At 41.5% G+C, this 26719-nt stretch overlaps 1 protein-coding gene across 1 annotated transcript in view; it reads right to left on the bottom strand.

The window, feature by feature from the left end:
* The window catches only part of NUP160 (nucleoporin 160), a 121787-nt gene that overhangs the window by 78485 nt on the left and 16583 nt on the right, over positions 1-26719 (bottom strand). The window contains exons 5-10 of the mRNA XM_030200755.1: positions 24940-25018; positions 24601-24715; positions 23396-23554; positions 23069-23146; positions 22463-22560; positions 8051-8132 (exon numbers count right to left, since the gene is read on the bottom strand). Of these exons, the coding sequence (XP_030056615.1) occupies positions 8051-8132; positions 22463-22560; positions 23069-23146; positions 23396-23554; positions 24601-24715; positions 24940-25018 (611 nt within the window). The remainder of the gene's footprint in view (positions 1-8050; positions 8133-22462; positions 22561-23068; positions 23147-23395; positions 23555-24600; positions 24716-24939; positions 25019-26719) is intronic.

Genomic DNA, 26719 nt, shown 5'->3' with positions numbered 1-26719 from the left:
TACTTAAAATAAAAAATAAGTTCCCCAATTATATTCTCTGTCACTCTCAAGCAGGGGCGTAGCCACGGGTGGTGGGGGTCAGGCCCGCCCAGCAGCAGTGTTTCTGCAAGTAGCTTGCAGCGATTCCGGTCGAAAGGCTCGGCTCGCAGCGATTCCCACACGCTGCCTGCCGCTCAACAATCTCCTTGCAGCTACTAAGCGCTAACCCAGAAGCCTCTCCTCTGCTACAACTTCCGGTTTCTACCCAGTCAAGATGCAGCAGAGGAGAGGCTTCTGGGTTAGCGCTTAGTGGCTGCAAGAAGGTCGTTGAGCAATAGGTGGTGAGGTGTGTGGAAATCGCTTGCACTGCCAGCAACCGGGAGAAGAGAAGGGAAGGGGACGAAAGATCCTACACAGGGGTGAGGGAAGATGGGGTGGAAGATGCTGCACGGGGGAAGGGATAATGTGGAAAAGATGTTGCACAGGGGAGGGAAGACGGGGGGACAGATGCTGCACAGGGGTGAGAGAAGATGGAAGGAAAAATGCTGCACAGGGGGGAGGGATGATGGAAAGATGAGGCACGATGGGTGGGGGAGATGCAGCAAAGGGGTGGAGGGGTGAGGAAGGGAGAAGTCTTGGCTGCATATGAGGTGGAGGGGAGGGAGACATGCTGCATAGAGAGGGGATAGGTGGTGAGAGGGGGAGGAATGTTGAACATAGGGGTGGAGAGGAGGGAAAATGGTGGGCATAAGGGTGGAGGGAAGGGAGAAATGTTGGACATGATGGTAGAGGGGAGGAAGGTAGAGATGCTGCATGGGAAGGGGAGAGAGATGTTGGACCCAGAACACAAAGGAGAGGTTGAGAGAAATGGTAGACAGTGGGAATGAGAGGGGGAGATGGACATGGGAGTGGATGAGAGAGAGGGAGGAGAGGGGGAGATGGACATGGGGGTGGATGAGAGGGAGGGAGAGGTACACAGTAGTTGGTGAGGGGGAAAAGAGAGAAAATGCTGGGCCATGGGGGAGAGGACAGGAATGAAGAGAGAAGGGGCAGGAAAATATAAGGCTACCAGGGTGGGTTGGGGAGGGGATCAGATGCCGGTTAGAAGGGTGGAAGGAGGAAGACGATGGGAATGGTGGAACCCCGTGGGAGAGGCCAAGAGGGGGAGGAGGAGGGGGTGGCAAGGAAACGAATGATAGTGATTACAAAAGGTAGAAATATGGTAATGGGGAGTAGATTAAAGATGAAAGAGAAAGTAGGGATGGGGAGGAGTAAGATGGAGGATGGGAGAGCTAGTGGGTGAAAGAAGATGGAAATTTGATAGGTAGTTGAAAAGTAAAAAGGAGACAAAGAAGGAGAGAGAGCGAGGCAGAAAACAGCTAAAAAGGAATGATCAATATGTCAGAGGCAGGAATAGTGAGGGAACAGACAGGAGAGAGGAGAAAAGACAAAGGACTGCAGCTGCTTGAAGAAGAATTAGCAGACAACAGAGAGGAAAACAGAAATTGGAACCAGCAAGATGGGAAAAATGAAATGTCCGGACAACAAAGGTAGAATCAAAGCAATTTATTTTGAATGTTTTAAACGGAATATGTTAGCTTTTGGAAATGTGCATAGCAAACGCCTTTGTACTGTGTTCTGTAGAAAAGGAAATGCATTTCTGTTTTATGTTTCCAGTATTGTAGTAATGCTATGTTTAACTTCTTGGGGTTCCCTTTCAATTTTTGTCTAAATATTTTTATTTCTAATTTGTGATCCCTTGTTCTATATTTGGTGAGGGTCTGTTGGTGTGATAGTAATGGCAGGTGGGAAATTGGAGGAGAGGCAAAGAGAAGAGAGAATCGGGGAGGGGAGCCCTCCTTTATTTTCTGACCTGGGCCCAAGCAGGTCTAACACCAGTCCTAACCCTTGCTGTATAGCTGGTGAGGATTCCCAGACATCCCCAGCTAAGGACCTCCTCCAAAGGCAGCCAGAACTCCCTTCTACCAAGCTCTGGCAACAGCATCCTTCAGCCGTCGACAGCTAAACATGTGTGGGGTGCTGGCATCAGTGGCTTAGGGTCACTGCTGCTGCCTGCCAAGCTTGGTAAAAGAGAGTTCTTGCCACCTTCAGAGAGTCTTCAGCTGACAGAGCTTGAGGATCCTCATTAGCTAAATTATTTATATTTTGAGGTGGAGGTAGGGTAGAGCAGAGAAAATTTTGTGCCCACCCACTTTGGGCTCAGGCCCACACAAAACTGGCTGTCTGGCTACGCCACTGCTCTCAAGATCTTTGGAAGTGTGTTGGGAGTATATAGGAAACTGCTAGTCCCCCTTAAATACACTTCCTCATAGGGACACCTTAAGAGGCCTAGCTTAAGAGGTCAGCAAGAATGCAGTGGATCTGCCAAGGGAAACAAAAGTCCAGGTCACAAACAAGCCAGGGAAGACAGGAATAGCCCTCCAACATATGCGCTTTCACAACTTATGTGTAAAGTATCAGAAGACTGGCTAAGCCAGGAGACTATTTTCATTTCAACTGTGCAATTCCTAGCCTTTATGGCCAGGCTGAAGCCAGGTCTTAATGCACCTCAAACTCACTAATTAAATAAATTAAACCTCATAGCTCCTGGTCGCATTTTACATCTTTGTACTATTCTAATAGAGAACCATTCATATCATAAGAAATCAATAATATGAATGGTACTCTATTAGAATAGCATAAAGATATAAAACGCTATAGTTTTAAGTTAGCATCTCCATTTATATGTGGTTTGGCTTTGTCTATGGAGGCTCCGTGTCCCAACTCACTTATGCCATCTTAGGAAGACAGTAGCCAATTATCTCCAGACTGGAGGTAAAGTTGGAATGGAATTAGACAGAAAGTGAATGCAACCTCTAACTCTGGAAGTATTCATCAAAATATGTAAAAGAAACCCTCATATATAGCACAAGAAAGGCATCAGGGCAGGTGTTCTCAGATCTCATTCAAGGACCACAGACAGTTCTATACATATTAGCCTTGTTTCTAGATCATATGTATAAAAAATACAGCTGATGAATATTCAGTATGGACAGACTGAAAACTCTCAGACTGGAAGCTGAAACCTCTGCCTTAGCGGATATTTTAAGGGTGTTTGAGAGCAAGGTTTGACACCAAGGAGGAGGTGTAACTAAACAGATAACTAAAATGAACAATTTGGTACAAAAGATATACACTATCAGGTCATCATTAATTCCCACTCGACCAGTCCAGAATCTGTAGGATATTATGCCCATCCTATTAGTAGATGGAGACAAGAAAGAAAAGTCCCTTTAGAAGGGCACCATGCAGCGTTAAGTCTTCAGTATTTCATATGACCAAGAAATTAAACCTAGCACGCTAGCTGTGCAACTCTCTGAACGCTAATCCTCTTTTCTCTTTTTTTTTTCTGGAAGTTATGGATTCAGATCCAAAGATAAAAAAATAATAGTGCTTACAGAAAAATAATTAACTTGAAACAGCAAGAAAACAGTGAACTGCCAAATTCAGTGTCAGCAGAATACGAAGGGAATCTGGACTGGTCTGGTGGAACTCAAGGAAGGGAAAATTAGCAAGACAGACCTAAAGTTTCCTTCTTATTGTCCTCACCAGTCCAGTCCCGACACTGTGGAATGCAGCAAAGAAATCATTAAAATAGGAGCGATTCTGCCACCTCTACCCTAAACATAGCTTCCACACTTGTAGACACATCCAGCCTGTACTGTTTAGCAAAAGTATGGAGTGAGGACCAAGTTGCTGCTTTGCAAATTCAGAAGCTCGTGCAGTGGCACTGCATGACAATTCTCCTAGAGGAATGATCTCTCAAACCTTTGAGAATATAAGCCAAAGAAATCATATCCTTGAGAAAAATGTGGAATAGTAGCTTTAGAGGCAGCAAGAGCTTTCCTACTCCCTCCAAAAAAAGGACAAACCAACCTATCTGATCCCCGAAAATCTTAGTTACTTCCTAGTATCTTATAAGCAACATTGTACTTGTTGGATGTTCAGCAAACTCCTGTCCACAGTCCTCTTTATGAAAGAGCAGGAGAAAGACAGAATCTAATTTATATGAAAGACTTTTGATAGAAACAATGGAACCGTTCTGATCAAAATGCCTGCAACTCAGGCTCTACACACAGATGACATGGCTAGAAAGAAAACCATTTTAAAGCATCAATAATACATTCAAAAGGAGAAGACTCCAACATACTGAGAACCAGATTTAGATTCCTCATGGATCACAATGGGAGTTTTAGCTCATTTACTTCTGTCAGGAAACAAACCACATCAGGATATACCGTTACGGACCCTTGTTCCTTCCTCCAACTGAAGAAACAGAGCCTTAGTATTAATCCTTGTGATACATGAGTGTCATCTCCTAGCGAGCTTGTAACGAAATGCCTAACCACCCACCTGGGGTTACCCCTCAGCCACTTAGAGTGTCTATCCCCAGCACAGCTCAGGTCTGCCTGCACCTGTCACTTGTGCTCTACACTAGCACCCTCCTCCAACTGACTGGGTCACAACTACCTCTGGGCGAGCCTCCCGCTCTCAAATATTCCCAGTGATTTCTAGGTTACTGGGGGTCACACTCCTAGTGGTCCCAGAGTTCCTAGAAAGCACCCACAGACTCAACACACAAACCACCAGGATTCTTTATCAGTTCAGATACAGAGAAACTAAATATTGATTATTGTCTTAAAAATCAAACAGTGGAACAAAATAGTGCAAAGAGCAAACAACAAGTAACCGAAATATGGATCGAATATAACATTAACTAAACATCTGCATACTGTATACACAGTACCTGGGAAGATCAGGTACCTGTTCAGAGCCTTAGCAAAGAGATCTGTCTCTCTTTTCTCCTGGGCTAAGACTGAAGCAACAGCCAGCAACAACTGCTGGGTAATTTCAAACTCCAGGCCAATCAGAGCCAAGATACATTTTAAAAGTATACTGCCGACAGTACTGTAGATTCACTTCTTTAAGTGAAACTAAAAGAGGGCATGCACTTTTCTATAACAGCTTTAACATAAACATGCACCACATGCTGGCCAAACTAGAGAAATGCATTTCAAGAGTTAATAAAGGCAATTTTAGAGGATTAAAAAATGCTGTTGTGTTACAGAGCCTTTATGTGATTGAAGGCTACTGCTGACAGCTTAGAAAATCTGCTTTGGATATTTTGAACCCCTGCAATATGCACTACTGATTCCCATCCAACAAAAAATGAGATGACTCCATTGTGACAGACCCACACTCTATTTCCTCTTGCTAGTCTTGTTCAGGGAGGTCTGAATTTGTAACTCAGAGTTTGAAGCCCAACAACTCAGTAGGGACTTTTGCAATGCTTGCATGTGAGCTTGAGCCAATGGAACTGTCTATTGTTGCTGCCATGGATCCTAAGTCCTTCATGTAGTCCCAGGCTCATGGAGTCTGCTAACCCAGTAATCCTCAAATCTTAAAGACTGAAGCTTTAACATTCTCTTATTTGGTAGGAAAACTCCCCTCTCCTTGGTGTCTAACCTTGCTCTCAAATATTCCATGGACTGAAGGAATCAGTATGCTCTTGGAGAGGTTTACCACCCAGCCTAGAGACTGAAGCAAAGAACCTTGGCCATTACCTGCTCACTCTCTTGGAGTGTACAAGCTCAGAAGAGCCAATTGTCCAAGTAGAAGTGAACCCTGATGTTTCTCTGTGGAGAAATACTGCTACTACCACCATTGCACTTTGGAGAAAGTTCCAGGGGCTGTTGCTAATCCAAAAGGCATTACACAAAACTGGAAATTTTTTTTTTTTTTTTTGGCAGTAATGCAAAACTCAAGAATCTCTGATTCAGAGGTCAAATTGGAATATGAAGATATGCCTCCTCAAGGTCCAATGATGTTAAGAACTCCCCTGATTGAATACATGTGATCACCGAACATAGTCTTCCATTTTGAAATCATACCTGCAACACTCCATTCACGTTCTTGAGGTCCCAGGCAGTACAAAACATCCCTTCTGTCTTTGCACTGTAAGATAAATGGAATATCTTCCAGTGTCCCTTTTGGCTTCTGGGATTGGAACAACAGCCCCCAGAAGCAAAAAGTTTTGAAAAGTCAAATGAATGGCTGCCACTTTTGCAGGAACACAACATGGGAACGTAATAAATATTTAAGAGGGCAGGAAAACCCTAGTTTGTAGCTGTGGTGAAGTACACACAGAATCCAATGGTCAGGAAAAATCCAGGTCCATTCAAAAGATCTCTACAAATGGCTGCCTAATAAACCTGTAGTACCTCAGTGTGTAGAATAATAGTTAACCAAGGTTTTTGATCTGCAGGATTCTATTTCTTGTCTCTGTAAAAGAAGACTAATATGTCTGAAAACATGCAGATGAAAGAGTCAGATCGACCTGGCTTATACTGCTTTGCATCATGAAAACAAAGCCTCTGGAAACCTGCCTAGACAAAGTTTTTCTTTTTGCCCAAATCCTTAGCCAACTTTTCCAAGTCTTCCCTGAAAAGCAACTTGACCCTAAAAGGCAGACTACCGAGATGAATTTGGAAGCTGTATCTGCTGACCAACTGTGCAACTGTAACAGGTTATTTGGCAGAAATGGACAGAACCCTGCTTCTGATAGAAGTCTGAAGTTATAGAGAGTCTGCAATATTTGCTCAACCTGCCTCTAAATGAGCCACTTGCAATGGCTAATCCCCATCATCCACTGGAAGCATTCCTTAACCCAGCCGAATGTTATACAGACATGCTGTGGATACAGAGATGTAGCCGGCAGCCCTAAGGTGGAAACTTCAAATGCTTAAGAACAACTTCCAAACATCCACCTTACACTTTCTTTAAAGCTGAACCACATCCCACAGGATTAGTGGTGGTCTTGGTAATATCTGCTACCAAGGCATCCATTATAGGTCGTTTAATTTTCTGCTTATCTTCTGGCAATGGAGGGTAGGAGTTTCTACATGGCTCAGCCAAAACGTAACCCAACCCTCAGGAGAATCCCACTCAAAGAAAATAAGTATCTGAATGGTCTGGTGTAAAGCACAAGCCTTTGAGGGCTTCCCAATATCCTCCAGGATAGGATCCCACATCAAGGGGGTCACTTGGGCTAGGGAGTTTTGGCAATGATTGAAGGGTGCTCTTTTCTTCTGTACAGATGTACCACAGTAGGATCATCTCCCTCTCCTACTGAAAGATCTCCTTCCTGTAGTGGCTTACTCAAGGACATGGTCCCAGAAGCCACAGACCCAGATTGAGCCAAGCGTAAAGATCAGGACTCCCAATCATCCAAAGCATCTAAATGTGTCCTCTTCACTAAGGACCAGGCCTGAACAACAGCAGAGGTAGAGCAGGAAGCAGCAAGATCCTGAGCCCCTTGAGAGCACTTTAATAAGAATGCATTGTAAAGCAATAAAATAAAATAAATTCTAGAAGGAAGGGCAAACCTGTCCCCAGGGACCCCAAGATGTCACCTGGGCTGGGAGAGATCTCCTACGTATCAAAATAGAGAAGCTCTTGCTGCCATCTGCTGGTAGATGGGCAAAACTCACAGGCTCTGGACAGGTCTGGTGAGGACAATAAGCAATTTGCTTTATATTCTACATACAACGCTGTTTTTGGCCCAGCATATTCTCCCCTGTTTCGGGCTCTAACGACTGGAATAGGCCCAAACTAAGGCCATATATCAAAAGATTTTATTTTTATAGAGTTCCCAGGGATTCCTCATACTCCAAAGCATTGCAGAGACAATACTTAGCAGTGAGCCACAGCTAGTAACTCTCTTGGGAATCACACCAGATTCCCAAGAGAGTTACTATCTGTGGCTCACTGCTAAGTATTGCATGGGCTCCCTAAATCCCATATGAAATCCCTGTTATGGTGTGATAGCTATAATACCCTGCCTGCTAGGAGCCAGGAATGCTCCTTATTTATAACAGCTTGAAAAGCAGAAGACTCTAGTCTCTTACATGGCAGTGTATAACATGGTACACATTTTAAATACTAGGTGGCATTCAGATTTCAGCTACCTCTATGTTTAAGCAACAGTCAACTGGAATCGCTATCTACTTACCCTGGGATCCTGGTTATCATTAATGCTCACTTCTTCTGGTAGCGGCTGTACAAACACTGGGTTCCACTGGCCAGCTAAATTACTTAAAAATAAATAAATACATTTATAGCAACACATTCCCATGTGGCTTTAAAGGAAAATTTTAGTCTTACCTGCAAATTTTCTTTCCTTCAGTCCAACTAGACCAGTCCAGAATGTATTGTTATAACCATCAGCCATAAGATAGAGACCAATGAGCTACGAACTATAGGCTATAAAAGGCACTGTACAGCTGAAGACCATTAGTGTTCCTGTATCAAAGCTAACATGGACCAGCAAAATAAAAAATGATCAACCTAAACAACTAAACCAGCAGAGAGAACTTGTAAAGAAAAAGAGCACCACCCTGGGAAAAAGATAATATAAAAAACAAGTAAACCAGCAGAGAGAACTTGTAAAGAACGAGAAAAAAAAAAAAGCAACACTCTGGGAAAAAGATAATATAAAACAAAGATCTGAAGGGTATCCCAATAGCTTCAGAACAGGGAAAGGACAGAACCTGTAAAGAATTTCTTCCACTAGTAAAAAGGCAGTGTCCCTGGACTGGTTTAAATGGATTCAAGTAAGGAAAATTAGCAGGTAAAACCAAATTTTATCTTCCGTTTTGTCCTAACCAGACCAGTCCAGAACATATGGTATGTAACACAGCAAAATGTTCAGCTCTGAAAGCAGCTGTCTCTCTGGCTCAAACATCTAACCTGTAAAACTTGGTAAAAGAATGCAAAGATGAGCAGGTAGTGGCCTTTATTGCTGGTGAAATAGACTGAGACTCGGTACAAAAAGTAGCCATTCTCCTAGCTGAATGAGTCCTCAGGCTCTCTAATATAGGCTGAAGCAATTGTTTCCTTTAGCCAACTAGCAATGATTGACTTTGTGGCTAACTCAAAACAAATGGTCAAATCTGCAAAATTTGTTAGAAGCATCTAGATCAGGGGTTCTCAAGCCAATCCTCAGGACACACCTAACCAGTCAGGTTTTCAGGGCATCCAGAATGAATATTTGTACAAGATAGATTTGCATAGAATGGTGGTAGTGCATGCACATTTATCTCATGAATATTCACTGTAGGCATCTTGAAAGTCTGATTGGATGGGTATGTCCCAAGGACTAGGTTGAGAACTCCTGCTCTAGATAATGTAAGAACACTCTACATACATCTAAAACCCTGAGAACCTTGCACTCGCCCTCCTCAATCTTCCTTCCAGAAGGACGGCAAACTACCTGATTTAAACGGAAAAATCAGAACTACCTTGGGGAGCAATAAGAGAACCATATAAATCAGAAATTCCTGCTTTTGTGAAAAGCAGGCAAGAATCCCATAGGATTAAGTTTGTAGTTCTGAAATCCTTCTTGTTGAAGTTTTTACTACCAAAAACAATAATTTTAACATAAGATCCTTTAATGTCGCTTTATTAAGTGGCTCAAACTGAGAAGCTGACAACACTTGCAGAACTAAAATTTAGATTACAAGATAGAACTATAGGATGAACCAGTGGATGCACACATCCAGGTGTGAACTTATCAATACTCCCTCTAAATGTGCTCAGTAACAACCTAACACTGCTACTTCGCTTTAAGGACGAATAAAAGTAAAACCTTTCTTCAAACCAACCTGCAAAACAGTCAATTGGGCCACTGAAATATAAAAAGGAATCAACCCTCTTTTAGAGAACCACATTTAAAGGTCCTCCAAACACTAGCAAAGGACAAAGAGGTAGAATACTTCCTGGCCCGCCAAGAGTCACAATGATGGCATCTAAAAAGCCTTGCACCTCAAAATACAGCCTCTCCATCGCCAAACCTTAAGATGAAAGGGATTTGTCCATGACTATTGGTCATAAATACGTAAGTATTGCCATACTTGGAAAGACCAAAATCAAGTCCAGCATCCTGTTTCCAACAGAGGCCAATCCACAAAACATTTTATACTGCTTATCCCAGAAATAGTGGATTTTCCCCAAGTCCATTTAATAATGGTCTATGGACTTTTTCTTTAGGAAGCCATCCAAACCTTTTTTTAAACTCCGCTAAGCTAACCGCCGTTACTACAATCTCTGGCAACGAATTCCAGAGTTTAATTACACGTTGAGTGAAGAAAATTTTTCTCTGATTCGTTTTAAATTTACTACATTGCAGCTTCATCGCATGCCCCCTAGTCCTAGTAGTTTTGGAATGTGTAAACAGACGCTTCACATCTACCCGTTCCACTCCACTCATTATTTTATAGACCTCTATCATATCTCCTCTCAGTCGCCTTTTCTCCAAACTGAAGAGCCCTAGCCACTTTAGTCTTTCCTTACAAGTAAGTCGTCCCATCCTCTTTATCATTTTCGTCGCCCTTCTCTGCACCTTTTCTAATTCCACAATATCTTTTTTGAGATACGGCGACCAGAATTGAACACAATATTCGAGGTGCGGTCGCACCATGGTACAATACAAAGGCATTATAATATTCTAATTTTTGTTTTCCATTCCTTTCCTAACAATAGCTAACATTCTATTTGCTTTCTTAGCCGCAGCAGCACACTGAGCAGAAGGTTTCAACGTATCATCAATGACGACACCTAGATTCCTTTCTTGGTCTGCGACTCCTAACGTGGAACCTTGCATGACGTAGCTATAATTCGGGTTCCTCTTTCCCACATGCATCACTTTGAACTTGCTCACATTAAACGTCATCTGCCATTTAGACACCCAGTCTCCCAGTCTCGTAAGGCCCTCTAGTAATTTTTCACAATCCTCCTGCGATTTAACAACTTTGAATAACTATATAAGAGCTAATTTTCAAAGCACTTAGCCTTACAAAGTTCCATAGTAACCTATGGAACTTTGTAAGGCTAAGTGTTTTGAAAATACGCCTCTTTGTGTCAACTGCAAATTTAATTACTTCACTAGTTACTCCCATCTATAAGTCATTTATAAATATGTTAAAAAGCAGCAGTTCCAGCACAGACCCCTGGGGAACCCCACTAACTACCCTTCTCCACTGAGAATACTGACTATTTAACCTTACTCTCTGTTTTCTATCTTTTAATCAGTTTTTAATCCACAATAGAACACTACCTCCTATTCAATGACTCTCCAATTTCCTCTGGAGTCTTTCATGAGGTACTTTGTTGTAATGGAAGTGAATTTTAAAGGTTCTTTTTCATCTGTCTTGACTGACTAGTGCACTCAGGGTCTGTATTGTTGATTAGAAGTAATTCTGTTTAAAAATGATTGTTTAACTTTGTGTGAGAATAAGTTGGAATGCAGAAGATAAGACACAGCTCTAATTAATTTGGTATGTGAAGAGGAGTATGGCGCTTGCTTCCCGGCTCCACCCTGGCCACCTGGAGTTGGGGAGCATGTGACCACATTCCCACAGTATGGCTTGTTTACCTAAACAGAGAAGCATTCTGTAATTTTCCTTAGAAGCATTCTGTAACTTTCCTCAGCTCTGAACATGAGCTCTAAGCCTAATAAAATGGGGGGCTCATCTGTGAGTGGACGCACTGTGCAGAGGATCTGTTCCTGGTCTAAAAAGCTCCTGGCTTTCGCTGTAACGGGCCCCCCCCCCAGCTGATGTTAGCCTGGATGATGTAAGGACCAGTGATGATTGTATGTGTATCTGTATTATTGCTTCTTTTCCTGGTCTAAGAACTCTTAGCATTGCTTAGATGTAGAGACCAGTGATGTAATGATTGTTTACAGATTGACAAATGTACTGCTATGAATTTACCTAACGCCTTCTGAAAATCCAGAGACACAATATCAACCGACTCACCTTTATCCACGTTTGTTCACCCCTTCAAAGAAATGTAGTAGATTGGTGAGGCAAGATTTCCCTTAACTAAATCCATGTTGACTTTGTCTCATTAATCCATGCTTTTGAATATGCTCTGTAATTTTGTTCTTTATAATAGTCTCCACCATTTTGCCCGGCACCAACGTCAGACTCACCGGTCTATAATTTCCCAGATCTCCTCTGGAACCTTTTTTTTAAAATCAGCGTTACACTGGCCACCCTCCAATCTTCTGGTAACACGCTCGTTTTTAAGGATAAATTATATCTTACTAACAATAACTCAGCAAGTTCATTTTTCAGTTCTGTCAGTACTCTGGGATGAATACCATCCGGTCCAGGAGATTTGCTACTCTTCAGTTTGAAGAACTGCCCCATTACATCCTCCAGGTTTACAGAAAATTCATTAAGTTTCTCTGACTTGTCAGCTTCGAATACCATTTCTGGCACCGGTATCCCACCCAAATCTTCCTCGGTGAAGACCAAAGCAAAGAATTCATTTAATCTCTCCGCTTTGGCTTTGTCTTCACTGATCGCCCCTTTTACTCCTCAGTCATCTAGTGGTCCAACCGATTCTTTTGCCAGATTCCTGCTTTTAATAAACTTAAAAAATTTTTTACTATGTGTTTTGGCCTCCAACGCAATATTTTTTTCGAAGTCCCTCTTAGCCTTCCTTATCAGCGCTTTGCATTTGACTTGACAATCCTTATGCTGTTTCTTATTTTCAGTCAGTTCCTTCTTCCATTTTCTGAAGGATTTTCTTTTAGCTCTAATAGCTTCCTTCACCTCACTTTTTAACCATGCCGGCTGTCATTTGGTCTTCTGTCCTCCTTTTTAATGTTGGAATGTAATTGTATTTTACATGCATTGCCTGTCACCTATTATTTCTCTGTGATTACTCTGTGACCTCTGATGTGAATTACTTAGAGAGGTCACACAGCTATGCAACTTCCTGTGGGGGTTAGATGCAGCAGACACAGCACATGGAGCACATGGAGCTCATGATCTCTCCTAACCTGAGAGGATCTATGGTGGTGTGAGCATCCATTACCATCTAAGCACATGGAAGGAGCTGATAATACAAATGTATAGTAATATGTATATATAAGCCTGTCTGATTATAATCTAACTACAAACTGTGAGTAAACAGATGTTTTGTTACTTCAACTTTAAACTGACTCAGCAGTGAATTATTCAGGGGTGAATGAGAGAGAGATGAAGAAAGAAATTAACATTTCTAAAGCTGAAGCTGTGTGTACTAAAATCTGCTAATTATTTACTACAAATAATCCAACAAAAGGGTTATGGGCCCAGGGTCCAGGAATTGAAAAAGAAGAGAAATATTACCAGGCAGAAAAAAAGGCCACATTTTTCTCTTAAGTTTTAAAGGAAAGATTCAGTCTGTCTCTCTCTCCCCCCACACAGCAGACAGAAGGCTAAGAAAATGGCTGAGGGAAGAAATTCACCATTGTTCTATTCTCTCAAGGTGCCTAAATTAACTGAGTTTAATTATCAGCAGTGGGAACTAAGATTCATATGTCTCCTTCGAGCAAAAAGATTAGATATATGCTTAGACCAAGACAGAACAGCTGAAAATATGGCTGAATGGGACAGTGCAAACTATTATGTGAAGTGCATGCTTTTGGAAGCTCTCTCAGAGAAACAAGCCATATTAGTGGAGGGAAAAGATACACCAAAGGACATTTTATATAAACTGAGAACTATGTATGCAACTACATATGCAAAGCAGCAACCAATTTGGCTGGCAGAGTTGAATGAAACCAAATTAAGGGATAAAAGTAAATGTAATGATCACATTATGCATCTTATGTCTTCATTTCAAAAGCTAGAACTTTCTGGAATTCCCATGTGTGATGCATTGAAAAGAGCATTTCTTTTTACCTCACTATCAAAGAAGTTTGATGTTTTTAGGTCTGTAAATGAGGCCATTGAAGGGCAATCTTTTGAACAGGCAACATCAAAACTAAGGCAGGAATGCATAATAAATGATTCTGAGGAGATGTGTTCTCAAAGCAAGTCAGAGAGAAATGAAACAAATTTCTTGGCAAAGAACAGAGGAAGGCGGAGCTATGGGAAAACTCCACCCAAGGGCAAGCTGATTTGCTACTCATGTGGAAAGGAGGGACATGTATCTAAATGGTGTAAGGAAACACAAAACACTCCCTCTAGCTCACCTAAGCCAATGGAACTAAAGAATTTTCAAACCAGGAAATGTATGAAGGACAAAGATAAACACAAGGGCTTTCTAATGGCAGAAAAATCTTTGACTATGGTAAATAATAATTCAAATGAAAGTACTTGGATTTTGGATTCAGGGAGCACATGCCATTTAACCAATTGTAAGAATTTCTTTCAGGAAATGTGTCCAGAGGAAGGTATTCTTAAAACTGCAAACGCAGGGACTGCTAAGATCCAAGCAAAAGGTATTGGATTCTTAAAATGCAAAGTGTCTAATGAAGTTAAAGAAATTCCTGTAAGTGATGTCTTGTATATTCCCCAAGCAGTTTGCAATATGCTTAGTGTATCTACATTAGATAAGAAGGGATTTGTGATTCATTTTGAAAACAGTAAGTGCACAATCTCTAAAAATGATGAAGTGTATGCTGAAGCTTTTATGCATAATGATGTTTATAAGCTGAACATTTCAGGTGAATCCTCACATATGGCGCAAGTAAGGAAGAATGATGGAAAATGTAGTCTGGAAATCTGGCACCGCCGCCTGGGACATCGTGATTTTAAGGTGATCCAGGATCTTTACAGTAAGCAACTGGCCACCGGCATTCAGATAAGTGCAGATACTGGTAAAATGGAGAAATGCATAGACTGTGTTACTCAAAAAGGTGTGAGACCCTCATTTCCTGCATACACAGGAAATAGGAGTAATAAAGTGCTGGACTTAATACACAGTGACTTATGTGGACCGTTTAATATCCCATCATTGGGAAATAACAGATTTGTGCTAATATTCTTGGATGATTTCTCTAGATATTGTGTGGCCTATTTGCTGAAAGAAAAAAGTCAAGTCACAGACATGCTGAAGAAATACGTAGCCATGGTGAGCAATAAATTTGAAAGAAAACCAAAGGTTCTTCAGACAGACAATGGTGGTGAGTTCACTTCACAAAGCATGCGCACATTTCTAGAACAAGAAGGCATTCAGCATATCACAACAGTAGCTTATACACCAGAGCAAAATTCTGTTGCAGAGAGAAAATTTAGGTCACTTGTGGAAATGACCAGATGTATGCTGTCAGATAGCAATCTCCCTAAAAGACTATGGGGGGAAGCCATTCTCACAGCAGTGTACCTACAAAACAGAATGCCAACTAAAGGCGCTGAGCGCACACCACATGAGACATGGCATGGTAGGAAGCCAAACCTGTCACACATAAGAACATTTGGAAGTACAGCATATGCTCATGTACCAAAGCAAAGAAGGCATAAGCTGGATTCCACAACAGAAAGGGGCATTTTAGTTGGCTATGCTCCAGGACATAAAGGATATAGAATTTTAAATCTGAAAACTGGCATTGTTGGCATAAGACATGTTACATATTTTGATGAAAACAAAAGGGTTGATAAAGGCTGGATTATCCCAGATGAGCCTTATCATCCAGAATATGAAACTAGAACCATAATAGACATGCCAGTGTATATAAATGCCATACCAAGGCAGATGTCTGAAAGCAACTCACCTGTATCTAACGAGGAACAGGCAGAGGAAACAGACACAGAAAGGATCATTGAAGAAGACAGTACAGTTGGAGAAGGGGAATCAATTGGAGAAGAACTCTCAGATATAGAGGATGCAGAAAGGTCAGACCAACCTGTTGTCAGACGCTCATCCAGGGAAAACAAAGGTGTTCCACCCCCAAGACTGTCTTACCTAACAAAGTCAGCAGAAGCTCAAGAGCCCTTAACATGGGATGAGATTGAGAAAATGCCAGCAGAAGAAGCTGCTGAATGGCATAAAGCTGCACAAGAAGAAATTGATGCATTGGATAAAAATAATACTTGGATTCTTACAAAATTACCTCCTGGCAAGAAAGCTATAGGATGCAAATGGGTATTCAAGTTAAAAAGGAATGCACAAGGAAAAGTGGAAAGGTATAAAGCCAGATTAGTCGCAAAGGGATATCTTCAAAAATATGGAGAAGATTTTGATGAAGTGTTTGCACCTGTAGTGAAACACACGACAATAAGAACACTTCTGAGCATTGCAGTCTCAAAAGGCATGCAAGTCAACCACATTGATGTGAAAACAGCATTTCTTCACGGAGATATAACTGAAGACTTGTACATGGAACAGCCAACAGGTTTCATAAATACAAAACAAAGACAGCTAGTGTGTAAATTAAACAAAGGTCTTTATGGATTAAAGCAAAGTGCAAAATGTTGGAATGAAAAATTGCATGAAATATTGACAAATTTAGGATTTAAGCAAGGTGAAGCAGATAAATGCTTGTACACTAGGTGCACAAATGGACAATATGCATACATTTTAGCTTTTGTTGATGATCTGCTCATTGCAAGCAAAAGTGAGCAAGAGTACAAGGACATTGTAAAGTGTTTAAACCACAATGTTGAGATAAAAGAACTGGGTAATGTGTCATACTATCTTGGTATAGAAATTGAGAAACAAAATGATGGTTCTTATCTTCTAAGCCAGAAGCAGAAAATAAATGAGCTTATTGAAAGTTTAGGTATGCAAGATGCCCAAGTTGTAAGCACTCCCATGATCACTGATTTTCTGAAGGATGAAACAGTAAGAGAACCTTTACCAGATAACATCCAATATAGATCAGCCATAGGTAAGCTTTTATATCTAGCTACCACATACAGGGCTGATATAGCAAATGCAGTAGGAATTTTGAGCAGAAGGGTCAGCTCACCTACCAAATCAGATTGGACTGCAGTTAAAAGGATGGTAAGGTATTTAAAGGGTACCATTGATTGTAAATTAAAGATTTCAGCCAATAGTAATCCAAAACTAATATGTTACTGTGATTCAGATTGGGCAGGGGATCATTCTGACTATAAATCCACAAGTGGATATGTGTTTATGTATGGAAATGTACACATTTCATGGGCCAGTCATAAACAAAGTATTGTGAGTTTGTCTTCTACAGAAGCTGAATATGTGGCTGTATCGGAAGCGTGCAGAGAACTGATGTGGATTGAAAAACTTTTGCTGGATTTCGGAATAGCTGAACAGAGACCAATCCAGATAATGGAAGATAATCAGAGCTGCATCCGACTGTCACAGAATGACAAGGTTCAGTCACGTACCAAGCACATCGCAACGAAATACCACAACGTGCGAGAGTTGGCAAAAGAAGGGGTCATCAGTCTACACTATTGTCACACCAGTGAGATGACAGCTGACATCATGACCAAACCGTTACCCAGAGAACATTTTGTGAATCTGCGTATAAAGCTTGGACTTTGTATGAATAAATAATTGCATGACAGTTATGCATGAGAAGGGGTTTGTTGGAATGTAATTGTATTTTACATGCATTGCCTGTCACCTATTATTTCTCTGTGATTACTCTGTGACCTCTGATGTGAATTACTTAGAGAGGTCACACAGCTATGCAACTTCCTGTGGGGGTTAGATGCAGCAGACACAGCACATGGAGCACATGGAGCTCATGATCTCTCCTAACCTGAGAGGATCTATGGTGGTGTGAGCATCCATTACCATCTAAGCACATGGAAGGAGCTGATAATACAAATGTATAGTAATATGTATATATAAGCCTGTCTGATTATAATCTAACTACAAACTGTGAGTAAACAGATGTTTTGTTACTTCAACTTTAAACTGACTCAGCAGTGAATTATTCAGGGGTGAATGAGAGAGAGATGAAGAAAGAAATTAACATTTCTAAAGCTGAAGCTGTGTGTACTAAAATCTGCTAATTATTTACTACAAATAATCCAACATTTAATACGCGGAATATATTTGGCCTGGGCTTCCAGGATGGTGTTTTTGAACAGCAGCCACGCCTGATGTAAAATTTTGACCCTCGCAGCCACTCCTCTAAGGTTTTTTTTTCACCAGTCTCATTTTTTCATAGTCTCCTTGCAAGAGAAGACTGAGGTGATCTGCTATCTGCAGCTGAACTAGATCCACATGCCAAGGACACCTTGGCCAATTTGGAGCTATTAAGACCACCAGGTGGGGATGAGATACTATCTTCTGTAACAGACAGCCCAACAGTGGCCAAGGAGGGAAAATATACTGCAGGCTTGCTTGAGAACACTTATAAAGCAGGGCATCTAGACTTGCTGACCTTGGCACTCTTCCAACTGAAGAACCAAGGTACTTTGGTTTCTAAATGGATACTATAAGGTTAATCGCCAGGACCTGCCCTCCCCCCCCAGCAAACATGGCAAAGTTAGTTTTGAACAACTCCCACTCTCCTAGGCCCACCATGCATCTGCTTAAAAGATCCATCAGTACATTTTCAGCTCCTGCTATGTGAGCGACCAAAAATGCTCGAAGTTGTTCAGCCAAAGAAACAACATAGCAGTCTTCCTGGCTAAACCTCGAGCCTTTGTGCTCCCTTGATTACATAGGCTAACACTGTGGATCTGTCAGCGAATATTCAAACTGCCTTCCCTTTGAACTACCAACAGAAAAGCATCCAGTGCTCTCATGATAACTCAGGTTTCTGACTGCAGGAAATACCCCCCCTCCTACCCCAACCTTTTTCTTTGAGGAACCACAAGGCTCGTCTCCCCCCCCTCCCCTCCACTGAGGGAGCAGAAAAGGAAAGTATAAACCCCCTCCCCCCCCCTCTAGAGTGCTCTGGCCTTTAGCACTGAGAATCAGGATACAGAGCTCCCACGGGCACTGCTTTTTTTCTAGCACAACAGCGCAAATGCTGTTTAACAGTTTCCAATGGAGCCTCCATTCCAGCCTCAAGATAAAAAGTTCAGAAACTACACCCCTGTTGCACCACAACCCATAAGATGGAGAAAAAAAACAAAACAAAGGAAGAACATAGCCGTGCCGTTTTCGATGTGAATATTTGACAAGGGCTGGAAAAGCAATACCGCTCAGATGGGCTTAAACTCACCAGAATGTGACTGAAGACATTTGCAGCTTTTCCCACTGTTCTGCCAGAAAAGCAAGACTGGAGAACAAAAAGAACATGAGCTTTCAAAGACTCCCTGAGGAGAATCAGCTCTCAACCAGTTTAAAATACCAGCCAGGAAGGGGGTGAGGGTGTATGTATGTATCACATGCATTTGGATTTAGCTCATACCTTTTTTAGTAGCTTCTCAAGGTGAGTTACATTTCGGTATACTAAATATTTCCCTGTCCCTAGAGGGCTTATGATCTAAATTTGTACTTGAAGCAATGGAGGGTTAAGTGGTTTGCCCGAGATCACAAACAGCAGGATTTGAAATGGGCTTTCCTAGTTGTCAGCCCGGTGCTCTAATCACTAGGAAACTCCTCTGGGCTTATTAGACATATAGAGAAGAAACTGAAAATCATATATATATATTTCTTTTTTAATGAGGGGACGAAAATCAACCTCTGAAATGACCATTTGGTCACCTCCAGATATCTCCAAGGTGTAGATGCCTGTATCCTCTTCATCTGTCTCAGCTCAACCAGGCAACCAGTTCTCCAACTGGGCCCAGGTGCTACATCACCAGCCTAGCCCAAAGCTGTACAGAACGTGCCATCCCCATCTGCTGGAGACAGAGGACACAGATAGGCTGCAGCTGTACAGTGCCTAAATCTCCATCACCCAAACTGCAAAGGTCTCAAATACAAATCAACCTATGCATCCAGGTTCTCCTATATAAGCAACGCAATACCAAACGCCGTGAGAACAATATATGACCACCTGAACTTCCGGAAACTACTAAAAACTACTTTGTTCAAAGAGGCATACCCTGACGATCCAATGTAAATGCCTTAACCCAGCAGCACAACAAAATCAAAGCTCATACTGGACATAACTTAACTCTCCCTCCTTAAGACTCACATAAGAACTAACTTTACCACAACCTCACTTTGTATTTGTTCAAACCGATATTGGCGATCGCCTCTACGGTAGTATGTAAGCCATATTGAGCCTGCAAATAGGTGGGAAAATGTGGGATACAAATGTAACAAATAAAATAAAAAATAAATAGTCTGGATATGCAGCTCACTGGTCTGTCTCCATTTGCTGGTCAATAGGCATAACCTATATGTTCTGAGCTGGTCTGGTCAGAAAAAAAAACAAAGCTTTTGTCATACATTCTGTACATGCTTCAATTTATACTCAATGCTGTGCAGTAAAGAGCGAATATAAAGCCAATGATGTGTTCTTCCCTGAGCTGGATATAGTATGTGAGGACAATTCAACACCTCAAGCTCTTTAGCCTGCATTTGTTTCCAATGGACACTGGATGTACAAGAAAGCTATATTGCATCAGTAAACTCAAATATATTTTGCCTGTACGTCACACAAATAGCCCAAAGATATGTTAGTACAAGTTAACAGTACAACATCTCTAGCTTCCTGAAGCAGATCGCGGTAGATTCTGCAGCACATTAGAAACCTTTATGCCAATAATGCAGATATTCAAACTTTGAATATGTGCACATATGCTGCATAATTGGAACAGAATTTTGAAAATTAAGTAATAACTTATTTTGCATCATAAAACTAAGTTTCCCAACCTTGTTTTGTGTCTGAATATTTTGTTATTAGGACTTACACTGCTGCTGTGTGTGAACTTTGCACTATATTTCATTCGGAGACCCCTGACGCAGGTGCGGTAGCACCGAAACACGGCCTGTGTCGGGTCTTTCTTCAATCAAAGTTCACTATTAAAGGATTTTTTAATGAAAGAACTGTGTTCCCTTTTGTTTTTAAAGGCCCTTTGTGCTATTTTTTTTGCTTGGTCTTTTCCTGTACTTGGTTCCCTCTCTTTGTCACGTTATTAGGACTTAGGCCATGCTTTTTCAGGCCACTGCACTAACCATTAGGCTACTAGCTCCATCTAACCCAGTATCCTGTTTCTAACAGTGGCCAGTCCAGATCACAAGTACCTGAAAGAGTCCCCAAAGTGGCTAAATTCCAAGATACTGTAGGGAACTGGGGGAGGTGGCTCAGACCCCTGTTTGTATTTTCAGAGCACCCCTCTGAATAAGGAAACAAGGGTTACCTGTAAGAATTCTGTGTGCTGTTTTCAATTCTTGCTAACTAGAACAGGCTGCAGGGTGACCTTGTGAAACTGTGCAAGGACAGCCATGTGATCCACACTCCTCCTGACTAGTCTGGACCCAAAAACCTGTTTACGCATTTAGCGTGATTTGTTGGGCAAGAGATGGGAGAAGGGGAAGTGGACCCTTTATTGAGATAGACATGTGTGGGGGTGGAGACTATTATAGAAGATCAAGGGGAGGGAAGGGGGCGTCATGAGAATGGAGAACTGTTTTTTCTGACCAATATTAAGGTTATGTCTAGGGCAAGATACTGTACAAGACAGCTTAAGAATTTGATTGTGAACTTTGTTACAAGCTTTTAGTAGATAAGTACATGTATATAGAGTGGTCCAATGTAATTAGGATAACCTTAATGGAAATTTAGATTTTATATTAATCTTTGGGTCAGATTTCCTGTGTTTTATACAGTTTGAAATCATATTATATTTAGATAGCGAAAAGGGGCATTTGGAAAAAGTCTGCTAGCCCACCACAAGGTCAGATGGTACAACAAAAATAACTTAGTTACAGTTTGGATATGGGATACAAAAACTGCTAGTACCATTGGGGGGGGGGGGGGGGGCATGGAATTTGTGAAAAAGGTATGGTGGGAGAGAAGTTTCTAGTAGTTGGGCGACATAAGCAAGTGTGATCAGATGACTGGTTAGTGGGATGTGCGGATGGTAATTCATTTCTGGATTATTCTATAAATATGAGTGACAGACTAGGGTTTTGGGGGCTTCTTTGTTCCCAAGGCAGTGAACTGGCCTGAAGAAAAAGGGCCTCTCTAATCATTTCTTTTCCGTATGTCAGACTTGCAATAAGCCTCTGCTTGAGCCACTATTTTGTCTCCAGAATAAACTTTTATTTCACTTCTGAGTAGTAAGTATTATTTGTATTATTAGTGTAAGAAATCCAGGGACGTGAGTGCTCCAGCAGTAGTCAGTTGGGGTAAGTTGTGTGGAGTGATTGTCTAACATGTGAATCGTAATCAGACCCCACACAATACTTAATCTCAAGGATAAGCTTTCTCCAGGTCTATCTTAATAAGAATCTATGGACTTTTCCTCCAGGAACTTGTCCAAACCTTTTTTAAAACCAACTACATTAACTGCTTATACACCGAGTGAAAATTTTTTTGAAACAGTAGACAATTGATTCATGTTTACCCATTTACAGTGAACCACACTGTATAAAAAATGCTGGTGTTTCAAAATCTTAAAGGCATTCTTCAGTTGTTCCACTTACTGCAAATAAAGGTATAATAGAATGCCAAATAGAAAACTATCAACCCAAGCTCAACAAAAATTTGCCATCTTAGTTGTAAATGGACACAAAAGCTACTCACTGCTCAAAATTGATGTGTTTCACAATGGTTTGGCTCTCCTCATCTTGCCAGAGCGCCCAAATGTCAGTAGACGTCAAAGTGAAATCAACAAGCGTTTCCTAGGGGAGGGAAAAGAATTTTGCTCAGAAAGCTCAATTAAAACGCAAAATCTACACAAGATCAACTTAATAGGTCAAAAGATTTACTTGCTTACTTGAAGGACACATGTAATGTTCCTATGTGCTGTACTGTTATACTCAGCAGTTCTAACTCTTTTCTATTTCTCTTAGTCTATTCTTAAAGGGGGATCTTATTTCCAGCTTTAAAAGGAGAAATTAAGTCTTACCTGATAAGTTTCTTCCATTAGTACTTCCCACTATTCCAGAACCTGTGGGATAGTTGTGTCCATTAACCAACAGGTGAAGATAGAGAACTGAACTGAAAATTGAGCAGAGACATCTCTCTTGGCCTCCAGTCCAGCTCCTCAGTATTTTCTATCTCTAGCAGGTGGATAGACACACTTTTCAGCCTCTGGTTCTGAGGGTTTGAACCTGGTCAAGCTGGTCAACTATCCCACAGGTTCTGGAATACTGGGAAGCTTGTGTAATGAAAAATTAAGCTACGTACCTGATTTGTGAATAATGATGAAATATGGTCAAGACTGTATCTGTTATTCTCTGGGCTCACCAACTGGAAGACACAGAACTGCAGAAATAGGAACAAAAGACATCAAGAAAAAAAAATTGAAATAGAGAATTACTTCCAGAAGTGGAATACAATGGGACGGTGCAAAGTTGCCTACATGTATATATGCCCATAAGACTAACAGGATACAGACAGAAAAGGCAAAAATATTAACAGCAACAGGGGATTTATCTACCAAATGTATATTTGGTCTTTGCATGCTGTATAAACAGATGATGACCACTAGCAATGGCTACAGAAACATTGTACCTGTCCTCTTCTAGGTGCATGCATATATACTCCAAGGTAAAGCCCCAGGGAGGGTGAGAATGCCAGCCGTAATTTGTGCCCAGTTCCAGCAGTTTGTCGCATGTCCTTGTTTACAGGCACAAACTCCAGCATATCAGCCACCATCAAGCACATCTGGTCCTGTCCAAATACATATAAAATTAACTTAGTTTGGAAACTTTCCTGAGAAGCCCTGTGAATTATTTGCCAGCCGCCCATCAATGACAAATACCTTCCCTTCAAGGTTTATCACCAATACCTTATGTCAGTTAATAGAGATGTATAAGAGCAAGATATTCAACAGCAAAACTCTGGCCCCACATTATATATTTTACCAAACTATAAGTTTTTCTTTTCAGATGCTTTTTCTGCTGCATAGATTTGTTTCCATTCCCATGTGTAGCTTATAGCAGATCCTTACTGAAGACTTGCTTTCCACATACTACAATACGGTTTATCCGTATGGGTCATGCCTTTTACAAGACGTTCCTAGGACCATGAGTAGGTTTTAATTGGTGGTTTACTCCCACATTGGGAAGTTATACAGCTTTCTTTCTGGTTACACCAGGGGTTCCCAAAGCCACTCAGGCTTTCAGGATATCCCCAGTGACTATGCATTAGATTGCCTCCTTGGTATACAAATCTCTCATGCCTAGTCATTGGGGATATCCTGAATCCTGAAAACCTGACTGCCTGGTTCTTCCAGGGCAGGTTTGGGAATCACCAACTTAGATTAATTCAGTAGCCCAAATAGGTATGAATTTAAGTGATATTTAAGTGATCATTTAACAGTTATTACTGTGAAACCACTCACCAACCATATTATTTAACAAGGAAGCACACTGTACTCCTGAAGCAAGATGAGCACAGAAGACAGTAATTGTAACAAAGCACGATATATTCTTTTTTGGATCATATGGCCTACTCGGACTGCTGGTCTTAAAACCCAATCATCCATGCTGTCATGAGCTTTTATTAACCAAACTCATGGAGCTATGGGATGCAGATCACCACTTCCTTCAGCATGCCCTTATATTTCTGTTGTGCTGTAATTCAGCAGAGGAATCAACCTCCTAAGAGATATGAGAGCTACCTTCAGTGCTCCTATCCTCTACCAGTGTTAAGAAGCAGAAGTTGCACCATTGAGCCATTGGTACCATTTCCAGGGCACGCCTCTCAACTCTTACCTTGTAGGACCACATTCGAAGCTTATGATCTTGGCACAGTGCAAAGAGAAGTGCATCATTTTCAAGGCAGTGAACCAACAGGCTAATGGGAAGATCAGATGGGCCTTGGTCCCCTCTGAAACATAAGGACGCAATCAGCACATTTTCTGCTACACACAGTTTGGGTCAGTTCAAAAGTAGGATGTGGCAAACCACAAAAGAGTACAATTATGACCATCTGTACTGTGGTACAGCTATATGGTTATTGCTCATATTGTTTTTACACCATATGATTTAATAAAATATGCTGCTTTAATTACAACTGACACTCAGAGGATTTAATCAAATAGCCCTACTCACCTGATGGCAGTTGGCATCCAACCTGTAAGTATGCGCTGTACAACTGAGCTCTGTTTCAACTCCAAAATTGACACCACCCCTTAAAAAACAGAAGGCAAGAAGTGATCTACTAGGTAATAACCATAGTACCATAAACAACATCAATCTAAACCAGAAAAGTAGAAGACGTGTAATGTTGGATCAAAGAACCATCAAGTCCAGCATCCTATTTCTCACAGCAATAAAATTTAGCTCATAAGTACTTAGCAGAATAAATCCATTCTTCGTCACTCACTCCCAGGAATAAGTGGTTGCTTTCCCAAGTCTATATGGATAATGGACTTTTCTCCAGGAACATGCCTGAAACTTTTTTTTTTGTGCCAGCTATGCTAACCACCTTTATCAGACCTTCTGCAACAAATGCCCGAGCTTTGTGTGAAAAAAAAAAATCTTTGACCAATTTACTTTAAATCAGTTAACCATTTGTTTCATGAAGGGTCCACTAGTCTTACAACAATGTGAAAGGGTAAAATAAAATCCAAATCCAAAAGCTAGAACAATTGTTCCCTATTTATTTGTTTTACCATACTCAAGATTTTAGAAACTTTTATTGCATACCCATGTCAGCTGTACCTCCCTAAGCTGAAGAGCCCTAACCTGTTTAATCTTTCTCCACCAGGCCTCTGATTTTAGCCAGGGTTATTAGAAACACAAGTGCAACAACTGAAAAGGAGGTGAAAGGAGGAATGTACTCCACAGGCCATAGAAAGGTTTAAAAACATATGTGGTGATATAAGAACATAAGAATAGGAGGGGAGGAAGTGACGTCACGGTCCGAGATGGCTGCTTGATCGTGAGGCTCCGCTAGGGCCGATGTTCTATTGAGCAAATTTCACTATCTAAGCCGGCTATTCGAGCACGGAAAAGGCAGGAGAGTGACGATCCCAGGTTATGCTGCCGAAAAAAGCCTAGGAACGGTTCCGTTTCACACCGGAGAGGTGCGAAAAACTGAAAGGAGAAATAGTGGAGCCAGGGCGGAGAGAAAGAAAGATGGCGTCTCTGCAGGCTAACCCAGAAATAGAAAGGCCCCCTGACGACACGGAGAAAGATACCAACATCACAAAATCTGAAGTGGTGGGCTGGTTTCAAGACTTAAAAGCGGACTTTGCGGAGATCAGGAAAGATGTGCAAAACGCCCTAAAAGATATTAGGGCTGAAATTCATGATTTGGGGTTCCGTATTGGCGAGATGGAGGAGGGGATGACGACCCTCAAAACGGATGTGGAAAAGCTCCGAAGGAAAGCGATTGCAGATCAGGAGCTGCAACAGCTCAGGGAACAGTTGGAGGACCTAGAAAACAGGTTGCGTCACAATAATTTGCGATTTAAAGGTATCCCAGAGTTGGACATTTTCAGTAACTGTGAAGCTGTAATACTAGAACTGTGCCTCTACATATTGACTCCGGGAGAAGGGGCCCAACAACCAGACATACGCATTTAATGGGCACACAGCTGCAGGTCAATGGAGAGACTCTATCCCAGGGGATGTCGTGGTATGCTTTTTGGATTACCCCATCAAGGAAAAGATTTGAATCAGGCCCGTGTACAAAAATAAATACTTTGGAAAAATTACACGACTGGGGTGTACCAGGATTTGGCACGCACCACATTGCAGAAGCGTGGAACATTTTGAGAAGTTACAGGATTTATGCGCTCAAACGGGATCCGGTACAGATGGCTTTTCCCGTTCGCCATGTGGATTAAGGTGGACGGGAAGTCACGTAGAGCCAAGACGTCGGATG

Source organism: Microcaecilia unicolor, chromosome 4, assembly GCF_901765095.1.
Source record: "Microcaecilia unicolor chromosome 4, aMicUni1.1, whole genome shotgun sequence".
In the NCBI taxonomy this organism is placed as follows: domain Eukaryota; kingdom Metazoa; phylum Chordata; class Amphibia; order Gymnophiona; family Siphonopidae; genus Microcaecilia; species Microcaecilia unicolor.
This window is presented reverse-complemented; position numbering and strand designations above follow the sequence as displayed.